The 20,333-nt window shown below is 41.4% G+C and overlaps 1 protein-coding gene across 1 annotated transcript in view; it reads right to left on the bottom strand.

Moving 5' to 3' along the window:
• The window catches only part of cdh13 (cadherin 13, H-cadherin (heart)), a 374,372-nt gene that overhangs the window by 262,028 nt on the left and 92,011 nt on the right, over positions 1–20,333 (bottom strand). The window contains exon 2 of the mRNA XM_020639134.3: positions 5,078–5,198. Coding sequence (XP_020494790.1) covers positions 5,078–5,198 — 121 coding nt within the window. The remainder of the gene's footprint in view (positions 1–5,077; positions 5,199–20,333) is intronic.

Consider the following 20,333-nt stretch of genomic DNA (forward strand, 5'->3'; position numbering starts at 1 on the left):
TTGGTGAAAGAAAACTGCATCAACTGTTCTGCCTGCTCGGAGAAGGCAGCAGCTAGGCACTAAGAAACAGCTTGCAAAACTAAGGTGAGCTATAACACCGTCTGAAAATCAATACATCTCATTGCTGTATTTCTCTGTGTCATGGCAGAGCCCGCTGAGAGACAGAATGAAGAGAGAAACTTTTCCAAGCCAAGAACCTAATTTATCCTTCAGTAAATGTCAGCCCACGCCTCGGCTGCCTTATGCTCCTCGACTCAGGGAAAACATCAGGTATTTGGAAAAATTACATGTAATTATCCAAAAAATAAAAACAAGGTAAAGCCCTCATACATCAAAAGTTTATTTTGCCTGTGCGTCTACAGAATGTTTTCTGAAAAATGGTCAGTTTTCAGGTTAGCTTGGAAGCTCAGCATTCAGAGCAAATAAAGGAAACAGCTATTTTATAAATCAGAGTCTGTCCATTTTGTTATTAATCATTCATCAGATAAGGCATGACTCACTTTCAGGTCAAACCTCTCTTACCCTTGAATCGCCTCAACACTCTTTGCAAGCGTTTTCTATGTAGCCTTTAGTATTTTGAAATGAATTTCAATTTGGTTCAGTTTGGTTTTCACGTCAAACAGTGGGCTGTTCACAGTGTGAGGTTAATTGTTTCAATCCAGAAGTGCACATGAACAGATTGTAGTTAAAGTTAAATTCTCAAAAACAAGAGTGATTTCATTCAGACATGACTGAAAGAGATTTCATTGAATAAATGTCGGGATTCACAAAGTATGAATGTGGTTAAGTTCATCTTAATGTGCATTAGGCTTTCAGACAGAGTACATGGATTCCGGTACAGAGTACCCGTATTAACTGTAATGTCCACAGATCCAAGTGGGTCGGGTTCTGTAAACACTACACTGGGCTTAGGTGGTTATTAGGGTGATACAGTATCCCTCAGTGTCTAACCCTAACCCAAAGATATCTGTTTTATTACTTCAAAAATTATAAAAAATGTAAACTGCTGCAGCGTGTCTTGACTTTAGGGTCGTGGTTTCAGCGACATATTGGGGCCAGAAAGAGTCTAAGAACAATGCATTCATTGGAAATCTCACATGTGACGCTACCAGGTCAATCAAATCTTTTACTCAGACCAGGCACTGAAAGTGAACATGACTCGTGTGCAGAAGCAAATGGAATAGTTAGCTGTCTGCAGCTGACAGGCGGCGTCTGCAATGTACCAGCGAAAATGTGTATCCTACATAACAGTGTGCCTGAGTGTCTCTCTCTGTCTCGCTCTCTCAATGATATGGACAGAAAGGTAAATATAATAACATTATAATAACTCACTTGAGCGGGCATAAATATATTATAATGCTGACAGTATAATTTAATTACTAAGGCGACTCCTCTGAAGCCCTAAAGCCCTACAACGTAATTAGTCACGGTAATACTGTATAACCCGGGAAAAATGACAATGTGGATACCTCCAGACTCTACGCCACGCACTCCAGAGCTGATCGCTCTCTTTTAGTCAATGGTTGCGTTTCCTCAGCACCTGCAGTGGTCCGTCAAGAGCCAGTGTTTCCCCTACCATTATATTGAGGGGGTGCGGGGGGGGGCTTTTGGTGCCTTTATTGTAGGGATAGGATAGTGGATAGAGTCGGAAATCAGGGAAAGAAGTCATTTAAGGATACCTTTCCGATAGAAAAGGACATCTTTCATTAAAAGTAACACATGAATACCAAGATTCCTTCAAGTGTTTGTGTCGTTGTGTCATTGTGTCATTGTGTCGTTGTGTCGTTGTGTCGGCCGCCCCCCCAACGCTGTAAACCTAGGGGAAACACAGAGCTATCAGCAGCACCAGTCCACTCTGCTCTGTTTCAATAAGTACAGTCTATTTTTGATGGAGCCCGCTGCAAGCACGCGTCAAGCTTCACAAAGTAGATCAAGCCAGACATGAAAAGAGAACGCACAGAGCATCCAGTCAATTTTAAAACAAAATACAATATATAGAATCACACTGGAATATTTCAACACTTTATCAACATTAGGTCAAAACAGGCACAAAACGAACAGCAAATCTACCTCTGAAACATGTTTGCACATTATTTACTGTGCAATGTGTGATCCTGTGAACTCTTGAGTAGAGCTGCTCATGGCTGCGCTCACGCTCCTGAGACACAGACCCAGCGGGGTAGGGCGCGTGCTGTTGGACAAAGCAAAGCCGTGGCGCTGACGGAACGCATCGCACACAATCCCTGTGGAAACTGAGGCTTACACATGCTGTCTATTAATGAAAACATAGGATGAGCATCTTCACCAATTTCAATAGTGGACTACTTTCATGCGTTTTGAATGCATAAACGATTCCTTGCAAAAACAATTTACCATTTAAAAAATCCAACACGGACCTAGCCGACTATTTCCTGAACTCTTACTGTCCCAGAATCTGCAGTTACAGCCTCTCTGTCGACACAAATCAGCTCTCAATCCTGCGGATCCCCATTAAAGTTTTATAATGAAGTTTGTGAGGTCAGGAGGTTTGAAAGAAAGACAAACATATCCTCAGTTGTGTGAGAAACAATTACCTGAGGAAGAGGAAATGGACCGATGGGGGGAATTGAGACAAACACAGGAGCCAGACAAGAGAAACAGAAACAGGAGCATCACTGAGAACTGAATGGAAGAGAACATGAGGAATGCTTACACTCTGTACGTGTGTTGGTTTGTTTTGTTTTTCCATGTGGCCATTAGCTGAGATGGATGTCCTTGAACCCGGGTCTGTGCAAACAGGTATCTCTCGCGAGCAGACCGCCCCCTCGACTGGTAATTACACAGGGAGGTCTACAGCAGGTGGCACAGGGCTGAGGGGAATTTACATAAATCTGCATGTGTCACCGGGCCTGGCTGTAGCCTCTGGCACCCTGTATGAATCACACTCTCACTCAGCAGACATTTGGTTCAAATCTAACAAAACGAATGGCGAGGAGGTAAAATGATGTCAATCCTCTCTCAGAAATCAAAACCTACAGGGGAATTTGTTGAATTTTTTTTTCTCTTCCATTTTAATTTTTCCCTCCTAAACAGCTTGCGTCAGATAGATATGTCCAGGTTCAACTGAGCAGTCCCTGACTGAACCACAGGTAATATCCAGATTTCAAACTGCGAGCTGAAATCATGTACTTGATTTGCCTCCCATGCACATTTTTTATATACATTACTCATGCAGTCTTATTGTTTTTAGCATGCTGTTCACTTTCACTACCTGCTGTTGGATTGTGCTTTTTGCAAGTGCTTTGAATTCTTAACAGACAAAAAAAACTGTTCTGTTTCTGTTGTGGAGCACTGTGTGACATCATAAATCAACAACAACATTAAAGCTCTCATCTCTGTGTGTGTCTCAGATTTGGATGTATACTGTTCGTATGTGTGTGTTCAGTGAGAGCATGCATGCCAGTGCTTTGTCCATGGCTCGCAGTGGGACCCCCCCATGGTGAAAGGTGTTTCTGCTGACAGGAGCACATTGAAGGTAATAGAAGCACTCTGTCGTCCTGGAGCAGAGCGCTAAAGCAGAACTGAGTTCTGTCACCAACTACACGCACCGCTGAGCCTCCAGATGACAAAATGCCTCAGTGGCTGACCGAATCAAACACAATAAAACTGAAAAGGGAGAAAAAAAGAGATTGAGGGAGAGAGTGCTCAGATTTGTCATATTTTGCCTCTTAGATAGGAAGGTATGCGTTTTCGGTCAGTGGAGCTGTGTATTGGTAGAACTGTGTGCTGCATCAAAAGCACCTCTACAAGCCAGTCATGACACACCATGAAAGGAGTAAATGTGTAACTTCTGTGTTTACAGATACAGCAGCATATTGTGCAAGTCATTGAAGCAGGTAATGATATTCCAGCAATATGGCCTTGTAACACCCAGGAACACAGTAAAAAGATGAAATAAATAGTGAAAGCTGAATAATGAGAGGGGAATGAAAACAAGTTCCACAGTAACTGACAGACTGCATTAATAATCTATAAATTATTCCTGTTTGAATTTACATATTGCTGTTGTATTTCATCATATTAAACAGAGAAAAGCACAACAACTCAGTGCAAAAGTGAATGAATTATTGAGCAAATAAATTAGTGAAAACTTTTCCTGCTTTGTAGTAAATCTTGACTGCACCTTGTCGATCTCTGCGGAGAGACGAGCCAGGAGCCATAACTCCCGCACAACCCCGAGAGGAGCAGGCCAGCAGACATTATTGCTGATCTCTGTGGAGATGGAGTGGAGGCTGTGCAGGGGGGCGCTGCTGAAGGGTCCCCCAGGAGCAGACTGGACCAATAAGTTGTGGCAGCAAAATGGAGTTTAGAGTGGAGAATCCTCTGGGAATCGGACTTGCCACTGCAGTAAGAAAAGGGTGACAGGGTGGCCTCCCAACTGGTGCAGAAACTCAACAGAGGCTTCATGAGAAATGACCACTAAGCAGTGAACCCAGAGACCTTCCTCTTAAACCTTGACTAGTGTGATTACAAACCTGCTGAGATCAAACACACATTTCTGCATCCAAAAAAAAATACATCCCAGAGGCAGTTCTCTGGGGGGGGGGGGGGGGGGGGGGCTCAGTCGACTCAGGCGTGGTAAGTGAAAATCTCCAGCAGAATAGTGACAAGGCAAAGAGGCAAACGCACAGTTAACTGAGCAGCCCGAAGCACGCTTCAGGGGAGGAACAAAAGAAGATTATAGAATCTGTAAATATCCTCCAATCAAGGAGAATAATACATTTACAAACAGATTATGTTGTTTCGGTCTATCTCCTGTTTGTTACAAGAATCCTAATGAATGCAATACTCAAAGCAACTAGCACACAACACAAACACACTAAGCTTGACCTGGATGGTGCCTGGCTTCGCTCTGCTCCACACAGGCAGACTTATTGTTCAGTGCTCCTACACATGTGTTTGTGTTTGCTTACCCACATGCAGATTTGTGTTGCAGAGTGGCATTTAGGAAACAAAGAGAGAGAGGGAGCATCCTCCAGAGATTTCAGAAACAGTCCTACTGTAAAAACCAAACTTTGTAACATCCATGTGAACTGACCTCGTAGAAGCGACTGGCCTTTCTGGAATGGTCCACTGTACTCCACCTGGTAGTGTTTGACCTCGAAGCCTGGCACACAGCCCTCAGGGCCTACCTCCTTTTGGCCGCCCACACAGGCAACCTGCAACACACATAACAAAGGAGAGGTCAGAGGAATAAACATGAGCACATGGTTTCTGTGGAGATAAACCAGTCAGGCACAGGCAGGTGGATAGAATAAAATAAATCAAAGAAAACGCTAATCCTCATTCATTCTAAATAAACAACATACGGCTGCAGCAGATAGGGAAAAATACAGAGACAAAGGAGAGACAATGTGTCTATGTGTCTAAACCATAACAAGAGAACAATTTCATTTTGCAATGTACTTGTGTAACATTTTTTAGACCCTCAATGGAAGTTTTAAAACGAAATACAGCTAAACTTTTTTTTATTTATCAACACATTCTTCTCTTTGCATTTGTGGGTGGAAAGCAACAATATGAACATACGGAAAACAAGGAAAACAAAAGACCGGACTTTCCAAACTAGAAATCTATAAAATATCTTGCAGTCAACAAGAATGGTATAACATGATGGCTTTTGGAGAATTTTACAGAAAATTCACAAATAAAACAGGGAAAAATATAGATGAAGGTTAGAACACGGGCTGTAGATGTTACAGCCGAAGCTGGAGGTGAGTAAAATGTAATTTACTGTCGTTGTTGAACCATCGTTTTGTTCTACTTGACAATCCATAGAGGGCTTTCTCTGCAGTCCTCTGGGTTTCCTCTACACGAGAGCATATCAGATAATAAGCACTGTATTGAACATGTTTTAATAATGAAGAATTTAAACAGTTGCATCCATAATGTTATTCCTCACAGATCATGGTAAGGAAATCATTCTTAACATATCTCATAACACAGGGAGATCCAGCAGGATAACCTTTAGAGACATTAAGAAATCGCACTTTGCTTGCTTTTATTGAAAGGGAGGAATCAAGCCCAAAAATCAGCTGATTATTCCCTACCCTGCTATTGGCTGTTTCATTACCCAAGATGCAACTCTGTGACATCTGACTTGGAGTGAGAGTTTGCTGAGGTAGCTGTAAAGTAGGCTTTAGAGGTCTGTTAATATCACATTTTCTGATGTGGCCACACTCCTCTTTTCTTCTGTCATAAGCCCTAACCAATGCTGACTCAAGTGACATCACTTAGAGGCAAAGTAAACGATTCATTGGAGGTTTGTTTTCAAATCAATATGCTCCATAGTTTCACTTTGTTATCACTGAGAGTAAGGTCAAGATGTAAACTTGTATTCTGTAGAGTTTAAAACTTCAAATCAAATAGCTCAGCACTACTTACTGATTCAAAGTCTATTTATGAAATAGTAGCCTACATACTTCAGGATCAACTCCACTCTACTGCTCCATTTGGCATTCTACTGAGTTAAAGAGCCTTAGCTAGGTATGAATCTAGAACAGTGGTTCTCAAACTTTTTAGACTGCGTACCACCACCACCGAAAATATTTGGCTCTCCAAGTACCACCATTATGGTAGACGTTAAAATACACTGTAGGCCTATTTCTACACACATTTTACGCAGGAGGTTATTTATTATTGACTGTTGGCAGCCACACTATAGGACTGCTAAGGGCTAGCGCTAGAACTGACACTTAAACTAACACAACACTGACATTTGACCAAAAAAAAAAAGTGCAGCACAATAAAAATGACAACTTTACACCAACAACCTGTTTGAGAATATTTAGTCTCCAGTGTTTCCCACAAAGACGATACCTGGGCCCAAGTATATTTACGACCTGTTCTTATTTAATTTTTCATTTATTCATAAAATTGCTGCATGCGCGAGAGGGAGAGAGAGAGAGCGGGGGGGGAGAGAGCGCGTGAGAGAATGCAGGCGCTCGCTCTGCAGGCTCCGTGCAACCAGAGCCACTGTATTATAAGTCGCTGCGTTCAACATAGAAAAACTGCCTTTTTTAAAAAAAATCCCTGCAGAGTGTTAACACTAGAACCGCCAAGACCGTGTGACGGACGGTTTGGGTTTTTATAATACAAATAACTCTTTTTTAAATAAAAACTACGAGTCTCTCATCCAATGACTTTTCTTAAATATGTGTCCTGTATGTTTTCTGAAGCCTATGTAACTAAAATAAAACACACCAGATTTCTGAGCATTTATACCTCTAACCGCCGCCTTCATATTGACGGCAGTTGAAAATGATACATTTCCCTGGATTGTTTTCGCGCCTCGTTTTAATTTTTATTAGTTATTGTTTCTATTTATAGACTTCATATATATGAGCAGGAATTTAACAAAGAGCGACAGATAGATAGAATATACAGACAGATAGATAGAGACCATAGACAGATAGATACATGCTCATTCTTGAGCCGGCAAAGGAACAGAGAGAGGAACACCTGCGTGTCAAGGCCAGTCTGACGTCGGTGCCCACTGAGCCACAGCATCTACAGAGCTGAGAAGGAGGCAGTGTCAGACAAACACGCACTGCAAGAAAAATATGACCGTTGTCTCCTGCAAGTGGTGCAGGCGCCCTGTGAGTGGGAAGTGCACCATAAAGGTTCAACACTTTTACCGCAGGTTTGTGCATTACGTGCTGCGGCGCTGTCCAAGGTGCTGATCGTTCATTTGTTCATCTGTTTGTTTGTTCGCCGCTGCATCTGTTATGGATTTCTGCAGTTCTTTTTGTAGGCTATATAGTTTGTCATGCCCATAGACAGCCGTGTTTTTGTTGTTGTTGTTGTTGTTGTTTTTGGCGTGCGTGTGTTGGTCAATGATTTCCTCTATGTCGTGAAACAAACCCAGTTGCAGAGAGGAGGAGGAGCATCGGTGTTTATCTCTTTTGCAGTGTTTTTATTAAAATGCATAGCCTAATATATCCAACAATATAATAGACTAAAAGTTATGTATGTTTCATTTTTGTAGAATGTGTTTTAGCAACAGGAGACGTGGAGCAGCAGTAAAAAATGGCGCATTAAGAAAGCCGACAGATATTGTAAATTGACATGCGACATTTAAAAGGTTACCAAACCTGCCTTATGCTGATAGCCTATTTGGTTTGTAGATAAAAGTAAGTTGTATTTAACTTCATCAAAAAATGCATTATTTGCATTATAACAATTTCATTTGCATATGTCGTCTGACAGACGGCTGCGGCGCTTGGAGGGGGGTCTAGAATGTTGGCGGTCCGAGTGTTAAGACAGCAAAATAGAGCAGAATCACATCAGCTTCAGAGCAAGAGAGAGAGAGAGAGAGAGAGAGAGGTGAGCGACTGTCTGTACATGCATCAAAAACTGAAGCTTCTTCTGTACAGCTGCTTGCTGCCGATTGTGCTGAACTCCAATAAATAACAGAATATCTGTTAATGTAGGCCTGCAGCTGCTTGCTGTTGTTTCAGGACTGAAATAAAAACGGAATATCGAGTGGAACTTTTCAAAACGCGAGGTGTACTCCTGTTGTTGTTTATGTCTGTGCGAGAGCATAAATTGAGCAGATTAAAGTTGTTTGTTGCAAAAACTAGATTAATTTAGAGGGCAGTTTATTTACTGTCATATATGTGTTATTCAATTTATTTTCATTTTGTTTTAAAAGTTTCTAATAAGACTCCAGATTCTAATAATTTGAATTTGATGAAAATGATTGGATGGTTTAGTTGTTGGAGGAATAATTGCTGCTTGATCCAGACATAGCTGGTGCTGTAATTGCAAACACTATTTGATATTATGCATGTGATACACATCTGTCAAGCTGAGCCATCTGCCCACAGTATTAACCAGTGACATCCCAGCTGCTCATCCTCACATCTTTTCGACCCTTCTTCAAGCAACACCTCCAGAGATAAAGAGAACATAACAAGGGGGAAATTAATTGGATGTTGTCTATCACATATTCATTCCACCTCTTCATAAATTCAACTTGTAAAATCTGATGTGGCATACAGGAAATGGCTTTGCCTTCAGTTATTGAAATTGTCCAGCATGAATTGAAGCAGTTAGAGGTTGTACATTTTTTTTGTTGAGGTTGTAGTTTGCAGGGATGGTGAACTGGGGTGCATTTGATTGGTAGATGTGCCTTATAAATTGGCCACCACATTAACACGCGGTGATGGTAGGTTATTAGAGTGTATATAGAATTGAATGTATCTTTTAAACAGTTTCTGCTGAATGTTTTGGCACTTCAACATGGATTTTGGATCAGAGGGTTCTGGTTTAGTTTGCAGTGGGTGTATAATATTCACAAATGTTTCAGCATGGATTGGTGTCATACACAAAAATACTCCATGTGAAGAGTAAAAAGACTCAATGCATTAATCGGTTATTACAATCGGTTTTTAAACAAGTATACGGCTTGCGTCCACTCTCAGACTCCGCTCTAAAAGATGCCAGTTGGACTGCAAACATCAACCAGCGCTTGGAAAAGGAAGTCTTGGCCTCTTGTTCTTTATCCCTCTAACTTATGGCAACACTATAAAGTTGAAGGTTCACTCCCAGTGATAATTACCATCTGACAACGATGGATCGGTTCCCAGATTATACTTAATTCAGTTCAATACAACTCCAGCACTCACAAGAACCTCTTGATATAAAACTTGCACTGAAAAAGCAGGAAGTATCATTTACAGTCAGAGACTAAAATACAGGGAAATGGCACTAAGTAACATTTCCATGCAGACAAGAGAAAATAGCCTGACAAAGAATATTACCAAGATCAATAAAAAAGACTCATCAGTCGTGTTGAGTGTTTATCATCCTGATGCAGAAGAGCTCCGCAAAAAGCCACTCAGAACTGTCTACTTATTCAATGAGCTTTTTAAAGCCAGAAAAAGGATCTTACATTAGAGGCAAAATTTGGCGCTGTGCTGATTCCATGTCATACCGTCTGCTATTATTATGGTGGCTGACAGAATTTAACAGCTAAATAACAGTGAGTCATTCATTTACCACTTCATTTTATTAGCAACAAAAAGAACCTTAAACGTTTTCCAGGGAAATCTACAGACGTGAAATATTTCCTCACATTTAGAATGACAGTTATATGTTAAATCATGTGAGTTACAAGACTCTCGCAGAGCAGTGTTTAGGTAGTCAATGGAGATCTGTCTGCATGATGAAAAAGCCTTGGCAGACGTTCAGCCGTAGAGGTCATTACATGTAATGTCCCTGCAAAGTAATCACTGCACCCAGGGGACTTAGTGCTCTTCCTGCTGATGTCAAAATGGTTATTCAGTCCTTTCAAGGCTTCCTGACAAGACAATGCTTGTTGGTCCATAAACTAAATCAAGTTGACTAAAACCTCTCTAAAGCCTGTCAGAAAGGGTACACGGGACACACATGCAAATACAGAACACTACACCCCCCGTGTACACACACATACAATGATGTGCACACAACCGATGGTTACCTGCAAACACATGGTATACAACCCCTCAGCAGGATTCAACAACATGAACAACCATGTTAATGCCCATTAAAAGGGAAAATATGGATCCAGCCCCTATGACTCACTGGAGGACATTGAAAGCATTAAGGCAACGCAATGCTAATGACAATGTTGTTAGCAAAGGGGACTATCGTTGTGGGCAATATTCCTCATCAGGAAACCATTAAAGGATGTACTAGACATCAAGGTTATAGCACTGAAGCCTATCAGAATGAATTGAAGCATTTTATCAAGGCTTTCCATCATTATACGGCTCTGAAAACTCCCTTTCATACAAGACAAATTAATTAAAATCCTATCTCAAAGGACAGAGGGACATTGTCTGTGGATGTCATTTTACAGAGGGAGAACAGTATCAAGGATTTCTTAAGGCTTTTTTGAAATAATGTGCTTTTTCCTATGCACTGTACATGAAAGAGTCTGATTTATTAACGTGTTTATGGCTACTACAGGCATAGTAGGAGTTCATTCATCTGCCCACAAGGAAAAGCGAAGACAAACATCCACATCTGTTTTGTAAGTTTACCACACAAAGGCAACCCTGGCAACCCGATCCTGTGTGCCCACAGGGTCGGGGCACTGGTGGCGCAGTAGGAGGCTGTAGTCCTCAACGCGGGCGGCCCGGGTTTGAATCCGGCCTGTGGCTCCTTTCCCGCATGTCAATTTCCTCTCTCTCCATTAAAAGGCACAAAAGCCCAAAAATAAATCTTGAAAAAAATGTGTGCCCACAGGAGTGTTGTACTCAAAATCAGTCTTGGTCTCCAGACTGTTCTCGAGACCACTTTCTGAAGGTTGTGGCCTTTCCTCAGAGTCAAATGCATTTTTACTCGGTCTTGTCTCAGTCTCAGACTGGACGGACTCTGGATTTTAAATCAAGACTGGTCAAGACAACCACTGATCAGCTATTTTTCCACATCCTTACTGTGATTAGAAGGACAACACCCCTTTCTAAAAGAATTAATGACTTCAATTCAGTCATAAATTCATTTATTTCCCCTGGATACATCCGCAACCTTCCCGGTGTTACGTCTGATTGTCATGCCTGCTGCGGGAGAGGGTGATTTCATTGATATTTATGGTCATGGTCTTGTCCTGGCCTCGCCCTGCCTTGGTCTTAGTCTTGACTCTGTCTCAATCCCTGAACGTCTTGGTCTTGTCTCGGGCTCGGATTGCTCTGGTCTTGCATGTGTCCTGGTCTTGTGTCTGGTGTTGTGATCTTGACCACTACACTAGCCCACGGGATCTTACTATCACTGTTGAACATGTTCATAAAAGTTGGTCACAGTTTTTACATAGGGACAGCTGGAATCTGTCCAAGACAGAGTTTCCAGCAGCACTTCATAGTTACAGTGGTGGTCGCGTTGACAACCCGGCCCTCCGCCTTAAGTACTGTAGAAGAAAACAAACCCCAAATTAATGAAACTCCTCCTGCCTCCCAACTGTGGACTAAAAGATATTTACGTTATGCAACCATGTCCTGTTGTAGATGCCAAAAGAGATAACAGTCACTGCAAACGAGGTGTTAGCTCTGAGCGGCTCCTTGTTCATCCCTGTGGTTTCTACCTGCTGACTGCTTATTCCTTCACCTGCCTGAGCTCTTATTAATCCAACATAGAGGGGAGATGTGTTCTGTCAGTTTGTCTCTTGAAATTATGTGTGCTTCATATCACAGTTCCCTGGGTCCTGATGCTCTCCATGGTCTGATTCTGTTTACCTTTCTAACAATAATTAGCCTCACAAACTAAGAGTTATAATTATACTGCACTCGCCTTTAATTTGACTTTACTAAAGTGAGTTTTGTTCATTCAAGGAAAAGCAGTGCAGCTAAAATGTGGCTGAGGTAACAGTGTGTGCAGGACACAATCAACACTTTCCTGAACAAAAAGATGAACAAAATTAATTCTTCCTGGGGCTCGGCTCTAATTAGAGCGATTCATTGATTCATGTTAGATTTCTCATCAGAATATTTCCCGTCTTTATTGCCTTTGTGAAGGCATCAATGTTCTGCGGTGATCGGCTGGGTATGACTTTGTCAGAGCAGAGTGCCACATAGCGGGATTACTGAGGTTCAGTGTAGAGAAAACAAAGAGCCTTAGTAGCACAAAAACAATATCTTTCAAGCAGGAACAATTATCATACTCGAGCAGAGCTGGACTCACAGAGAACAGGGTATTGTGTACCAGCTTAATGAGGTGATCAACACTGAGCCAAAGAGATGAATAAATATGTAACATTCTGCAGCATGTGAGGACAAAGTGGGAGAGAGCAGTGGGGCAAACTGGGAATAGACAATACAGAGAAGAAGTGAGCGTGATCATTCAAACCTACAAAATAACACATTATCAATGGCTTTGATTTCCATCATGTGAAAATGATGTCATAAAAATGAAATGTACAGCTACAGTAAGCCACTGTTAGACCCCACGTGGGCCAAGTCTGCTCTGATTGGTCTGCCGATCCGCTCTGTCGTTATTGGTCAGTTGCTCAGCACGCGTCTCGGAAATTTCAACATGAGCTGCAGGGCTTGCCACAACGAGCCAATGGGCTTAGATCAGTGATCTCACACTGACAATGACTGACAAATCTTTATGGAGGGGGGCTAGAACCGAGCATTACATGCGGCTAATGCTACAGCTAACAGGAGGACGTAGGAGAAGCCGCGTTTCCACGGACTTTGAATTTTTGCATATAGATGTGCTTAAACATGCACAGGACACTTTGAAAACACACTAAAGAAACCAGAAAAAGCATAATATGGGACCTTTAAATTGCTCGGTTGTGGGGCGCTGCTGGCGCAGTGGTTAGTGCGCGCGCCCCATGTATGGAGGCTTTAGTCCTCAACGCGGGCGGCCCAGCCTGTGGCTCCTTTCCCGCATGTCATTCCCCACTCTTTCTCCCTGATTTCCGACTCTGTCCACTGTCCTATCTCTCCATTAAAAAAAGGCATACAAAGTCCAAAAATAAATCTTAGAAAAGAAAAAATAAATTGCTCAGTTGTTACAGCTGACTGGAATGTATCGTCAATATAAACTCAAATTAAATGATCTGAGTTGCTTCAAATCTTCACACATATTCCCGAGCAACTACAGGTAGTTCTGGTTGGGAGGTACAGACCTTGAACACAATATAGCAGTCTTGTTATTGCTGAGAAAAGACCGAAACAGAAATGGAAGGAGCCCTTAAAGGAGCCCTGAAAAGATCGGTTTTATATAGATCAGTTTGAAAGGGGGGAAATAAATACAGCTATCTATTGACAACCACTTGGAGTGCAGGTCTATAGGTTTATGTTAGCTCTCTAAGTGCAGCCAAAGCATGCTAAATCAGGAGAACAGATCTATACCCTACCTTCGGCATCTATACCTTGGCCTCCCACTATACGGGGCTTTCCCAGCAGAGAAAGTGTATTTAAAAAAAGCTTTTAGATTCAATTATTTGGAGAAAAACAGAAACTCCACCATCATGATTAAAAGACGAGTGCTTTGCTGTGTAGTGAAAAAATAAAGTTAAAAAGTGTAAGAGCTGGTGTACAGAAGTGAGAAGACGGAAGTATTGATTCAAACGAGAGAGGCGGATAGAGGACATGTCTGAGTGGCTTCTGGCCGCAGTTGTTACAGTTGTAGCTGTGATGTCGGTCAACTCATATTCACGGGGGAGGAACAATAACGGGTCAGCTCATCACTTGAGAGTTTGACATCTGATGCAGTTCAAGTGTGAAGGAGCAGTCAGGTGATTAAGGCAATGACTTGGCAGAGCAAACAGTAAATGTCACCTCTGGTAGAAATCAATATGGCCTCAAGAATCCACAGTGCGTCTGATAGATGGAGGGGGCCACCATGTCTGATATTTGCTGAAGAGGGTGGGGGGGGGGGAGAGGCTGTGATAGCTGTTAGCACTCATGTGGGAATGTACTGTATGAACACACACTATGGGTATGTGTGAACAAACTTGGTCAGACAGTTGGAAGAATGGGAGATCACTACAGGCTATAGAAAAGAGATCACATCTTTCTCTTTAAAGAATTCTAATGCCTTTATTATTACGATGTGATAGTGTTAGTGTCAGGTCCTTTTACAGAGCTGCACATGGCAAATAAAAGACTGAAGCCTTGAACAAAACAATGAACTGTGGTCCATTTAGATTATTTGTTTGTAGTATTGAGTGTTTTAGCCTGAGGCTGTCTCTCTTTACTCAATATCCCAGAATTTGTATTTAAAAAAAAGATAATTGCACAGTCAGAGATATAAAAGCAATTTGTCACAAATTGTTTTCATTGAAGCTGAATAAGAATCAATGTGACCTTCATACCAACTTTTTTTTTTAGCTCCAGGGGGATGGAGCTGTATTACAATGCTCTGTGCATGTTTCCCAATATTGCGTCTGAGCATTTGTGTACGGGCTTGCAAGCCAGCATAAGTGCATTTCTGTTGTTTTGTGGGGGTTTTTCAGCGTGTGTGTGTGTGAGAATGTTTCTGTGTCTCAGCATGCATTTTTGAAAGTCTGCCAACAATCCAGCCGGCCAGACACATTTCCAGTAGCCTGACATTTCATCCAGCCGATGCTGCTCCTTCCCCACTCTACATTCCCCTTCCTCAATCTCACAGTGCTTCCCTTCGCCATCAAGGTAAATGTCAGTGCACACACCTCAGTATAGGTCTGGCTGACCCGTCCAGGCCTGGCTACATCCAGGAGTCGGAGAGCCAGGAGAGAGAGAGAGAGAATCAATCATGCCGGACGTCAGACACCTGCAGCTGGCAGGTCAGCCAGGCGTGGAGCATCTGAGTCATGAAACCATCTGGTTCCCGGCCTGCGCTGCCGAACTCTGGCCACACCTGCTGGGTCTGTAGAACAACACTGAAGCAGTAAACACACAGCACACTACGGAGGAGGAGCAGCCGAGCGAGGAGCGGGAGGAGAAAAAGCATATTTGCTGCCGGTGGGTGGTTTCTGTCACTGAATGAGTGTAATATTCAGGTATAATTAAGGAGAGATGCAGAAACCGAAAAAACAGAGACAAACTAAATTGAACTAAATGATGAAAATAATAAGGTACAAGAGAAGATACGTGTGTTCTAATACTGATAAACATACAGTCGATGTTTTCATTAGTGAATGTGTGTAACTGATTGACTGTGACCTTCAGCGTATGTAGAAGGACGACTCATGAGATCGGTTGGATTCATGGTTCAGTGACACCCAGTTATTCATCAAATGTTACGTTACTATCTAGTGAAGTGCTAATATTGCAATGTTTTTCAAAGTTTAAACACATAAGAAATTATGATCATGATTCCATTGTGTAAGAAGGAATCCTCTTGGTGTGCAAACCAAGCTGAACAGCCTCTTATGTGTTTATGTTCTACATTAAAAAAAGAGTCTAGTCACACAACTCATGCTGCTTTAAGAGCCAACATTCAACATGGGAATCCAGGTCAGGTTAGGACATAACTAATCATCTGCAGAGTAAGTGTTGGTATTATTGTCATTGCTTTGTACGAATTTTTATATCTCCATAAATAAAATGCATTTTTGTCAATTTTTAGTGAGGGGAATCGAACTAAACTTAGATTGTTTACAAGTGAATACGACCAGAAGTGCAAATCTGTATCCCTCAAACAACTCTGAACAGAAAGCTGAGCTGGTGTCAAACCAAAATGTGTCACATCTATAGTGCAAGATTAAGGGTCACAGAAAAATGCATTAGACTGAAACCAAATTATTTCTATTCATGAATCCACAGCTTAGAGCAAAGGTGAGCTAACAGCTAGCATACTTCTCTGACACATCAAAAAGCTCTGACTCTTGAAGAGCAGGTGACAAACACTAAAGATACCTGGTGAGTCATCCAAAGCCCCTGAAGAGCTTTTAACTCCAGTTAACACTTTCTCTTACAGGTTTATGAAGCCGATTCGACTTGGTGTTACGTTTTATTCAAGCAGTCCATTTGGGATGCAAATCCAACCCCCCTGGTGGGTTGAGTGTAGAGGTCCATGGTAAGGGATCTGGTGAAACCCTGACAGTATCATGTCCTTTGCTCAAATCCCTTCACTGGTTGGCAAGCTAGTCAATACATCCACCTCACACACCTCTCACTTTAGCACACAGGCACTGAGAGGAAGAGTTATAAAGAGAGGGAAACAACAAGAGCATCAGCTTCATGAAATGCATTCTATTGATTTTAATAATCAGTGATGATACGATACTGATGTTTAAGATAACAATTTAGCCGATTGCTAATCCCATTAATTCTTTTTTTAATGACTTCTGCATAATACTTTGTGTCTGATGATGTATTCAAATTGTTGTTAGTAGCTTCATCTTGAAATGTCACTCACATGTCGTATACACTGCATGTTGCTGATCAGTTCTCTTGCAGAGACGGTACGAGACTCCCACACTGCAGACATTTTCTTTAACGTTCGACCATGAAAACAAATCAGTGTGAATAAGCAACAGATGACTTCTTCTCTCAAATGAAAAAACTCATCTCTGTATCAGCAGTTGGGCAGCCTGCCACCTTTAAATTGATGCAACCCGACAGATATGTATTGGCAACTGACATCATTATTTTCAGATGGACCAATACTTGCACTCAGCCAATACAGATGTTCAACTGATGCATCTGTGTACCCAGAATGCACTTTTAACTTACTTTTTTTTATTCACTGTTGGGATTTGTGTCAATTTAAGCAAGTTAAGATTTTTCTAGATGCCATGTTCATTCACCTTGAAAGTAGTGTGTTGTCTAATAGCTGACATGAAGCAGAGTATTTTTGTTTAAACATTGAAGTGACTTTCCCCCGTCTTTGTCTGAGTTGGTCTTGTCTAAACAACTGCCACACCAAAGTTTTCCCGATGATCGTGCTGGTTGAGTAAGTGACGGATGGATACCCGATGCAAGGCACAGGCTGCTGCGACTAAAATGCTGCCGTATTGACAGGAAGGTTATACCTTTTCAGACTACTTGAGAATGGTGATGCTATCACACTTTGCTGGACAAAGACTGCAAATTGTAAAACAATTCAAGTTTGAATGGTCAAACCAGGAGCTGCTCTTAAAGACAATGGTATCGGATCCAGGCATCAGTCGGTGAGGCAGGAGTTTATGGACACACATTCATGAAGCCTGCATTATCACTCAGCTTGTGTCCACAGCTATAGTCGTGCAGCTGGTGGGCTGCACACATGTATTGGTCTTGTTGTCGTTTGAGTGCTGTGTTTGTTTCTCCTCACAGTTTATCTGTCCTTATCAGCTTACCTTTCTCCTTCTCCAGCTGACCTCCATTCATCAAAAGTAACGGGCTGCTGCTGATACTCTCTCTCCGAGCGCTCCTCCCTCCACCTTGACTTGACCTGAGCCAGAACCTTTTAAAGCAGGATTCCATCTCTCATCACTTTCCTAATTGCTTTCCTAACACGTCTCAGTTTGCCCTCTTCTCCCTCTCTTTTTTTCAAACTCTTTTTACTGATTCCTTCTGTCTAACCTCTTGTTTCACTTATATTTTTCTCCTTCTGTGTGTCATTGAACTTTGTAAAAATGTACGCCTTCCTACTCATACCCGTTTCTCAAGTGACTTGCATTATGCGGATGATTCATGTCAACAGTTTACCAATGCTGCTCATCGCAGAAGAAAGCCAATTAACACCTCCATTAGAACTTGTGATTATTTAATAAATTTCAAGAAGCTGTGAAAATTAGCAAGTAATCCACCTGTGGACCAAATTTGAGAAACAATAGTGAACAAGAACACTCTTACATTCTTGTTCATTGTCGACTACAAATATGTAAATCTGTGAGGTTTGCTCATCAATCATTGGTACTACTTTAATTGACGGAGACAAGCAGAAAGATCCAGATCCAACTAGAAAAAGACTCTGAAGTCGGTCCTCCCTCAGCATGCTACTGCTGCTGATGTATAAATTATGTTCATTACTGAATACAAATTCTGAACTCAAGATTGTTTTCTTCCATGAACTGTAGAAATATTGGCTGTGCCCTAGGAAATAGTAAGAGATAATTGTTGAATTACCAAAAAATGTGTTTACCTAGTCATGATTGCGATGCTTATAAAGAATGGGTTTGTATTGGTGGTCAACGGATCACAATTGATCAGCGATCCGTGAAGCTCACCCCCCACTGTTCAGACCAAATGTCTTCTGTAAATCGATGGAAAATGTATCATCAATGTGTACAAATGTCTCAGTGCAGAGTCTCAGTGGGGAAGGCAGGGTTTAAATAGTGCATGACGGCGCCATGGAGATCGGCTGCACAAATATGAAGACAAATCAGTTGCTTAAACATTATATCAACTCAAGTTTTTTATAGATTTTCATGTAGAAAGAAAGAGTCATGAAGTTGATATTTCATAGTGAATGGATACTTTCCATCAAATGGTGCTTTGACTTTCTTCCTTTACTCACATCCTGTCTGTATTTATCATTCATCAACTGTTGTTGCATGTGACAGCAGTCCAATACTTAACATCAGTAATGTTTTACAGCAGCTGTAGCCTGTAGCTCCAAACTTAGCCAAACAAACTCCATTACAGAGCGCTGAACCAAAAACTGAAGACATAGTTAGGTAAGAAAAACATGCTTCTTGTTGTTTAGTCTATGACATCCCGCGCTGCAGGAGCAGCCAGTGGATAGACATGCACATCCGCTGAATGAAAGATGTGTATGTTACATGTTCAACATTTTCAGAGCTCAGACAAAAAAGATGATTTTGAAGATTACAGCTAACCTGTTATACACAGTAAGATTGTGTATTTAATTGTGTCGGATGTTACGTCAAAGACGGCAAGGAAAAGGGAACTGCTAGTGAAAGCTGTCGTACTGTTGCTGTATGTGCTGCTGTGATAAAAATGTTATGTAAATTATACTACATACATCATCTGTAAATACATTCTCTTCCTGGGGCGCTGGTGGTGCAGTGGTTAGTGCGCGCACCCCATGCGCGTCTCAAGCGGGCGGCCCGTGTTCACATCCCACCTGTGGCTTCTTTCCCGCATGTCATTCCCCACTCTCTCTCCCTGATTTCCGACTTTATGTACTGTCCTATCTCTCCATTAATAAAGGCATTTAAGATCCAAAAAGAAATCTTTAAAAAAAAAAAAAAAAAATATATATATATATATATATATATATATATATATATTTTTTTTTTTTTTTTTTTTTTTTTCTTCCTCAGGACAGTTTTGCTTGACTACGGTCAACTTACAAGTTTGTTTTCATCGGGGGTGGGGGGGGGGGAGTAGCAGAAAGAATCACTCCCATGATCCCCCTCCAGCCTCGACGTCAACTTTTGTTATAGTTTGGATTGGTGAAATTTACAAGCTGTGAGTTTCATGTTATTTCAATAATGCACCTCATTCTACTACTCAGTTTTTTATCATAAAAATATACAGTATATATTTTTTGCCGATACAAAAAAAGATCCAATCTACTAAAAACTGTATCTGATCAGCTCTGGGACAATTGTGAACCTCTGCACACCTAGTTCGTATGATTGCTTATAAGTTCATAAGAAGCATTTTCTTCTTACAAGTAAACTGCAAGCAATTTAAAAAATGAATTTAATTCATCAGAAAGAAGTCTGCTCGTTGTTTTGTTCTCCTTCAACCATTAACCAATAATGGAGGGATGTTCTGAAATATTGGCAGCACCAGTGGGAGGACTCTGAGTAAACCATTAATAAACTCACCACACAGATGCACAGACATGATGCTGTCTGCAAATGAATACTTCCCATTTCATCTATCTCTCCAATGTGACTGATTTTCAACTCTCCCACTCAC

Source organism: Labrus bergylta, chromosome 7 (assembly GCF_963930695.1).
Source record: "Labrus bergylta chromosome 7, fLabBer1.1, whole genome shotgun sequence".
Lineage (NCBI taxonomy): Eukaryota > Metazoa > Chordata > Actinopteri > Labriformes > Labridae > Labrus > Labrus bergylta.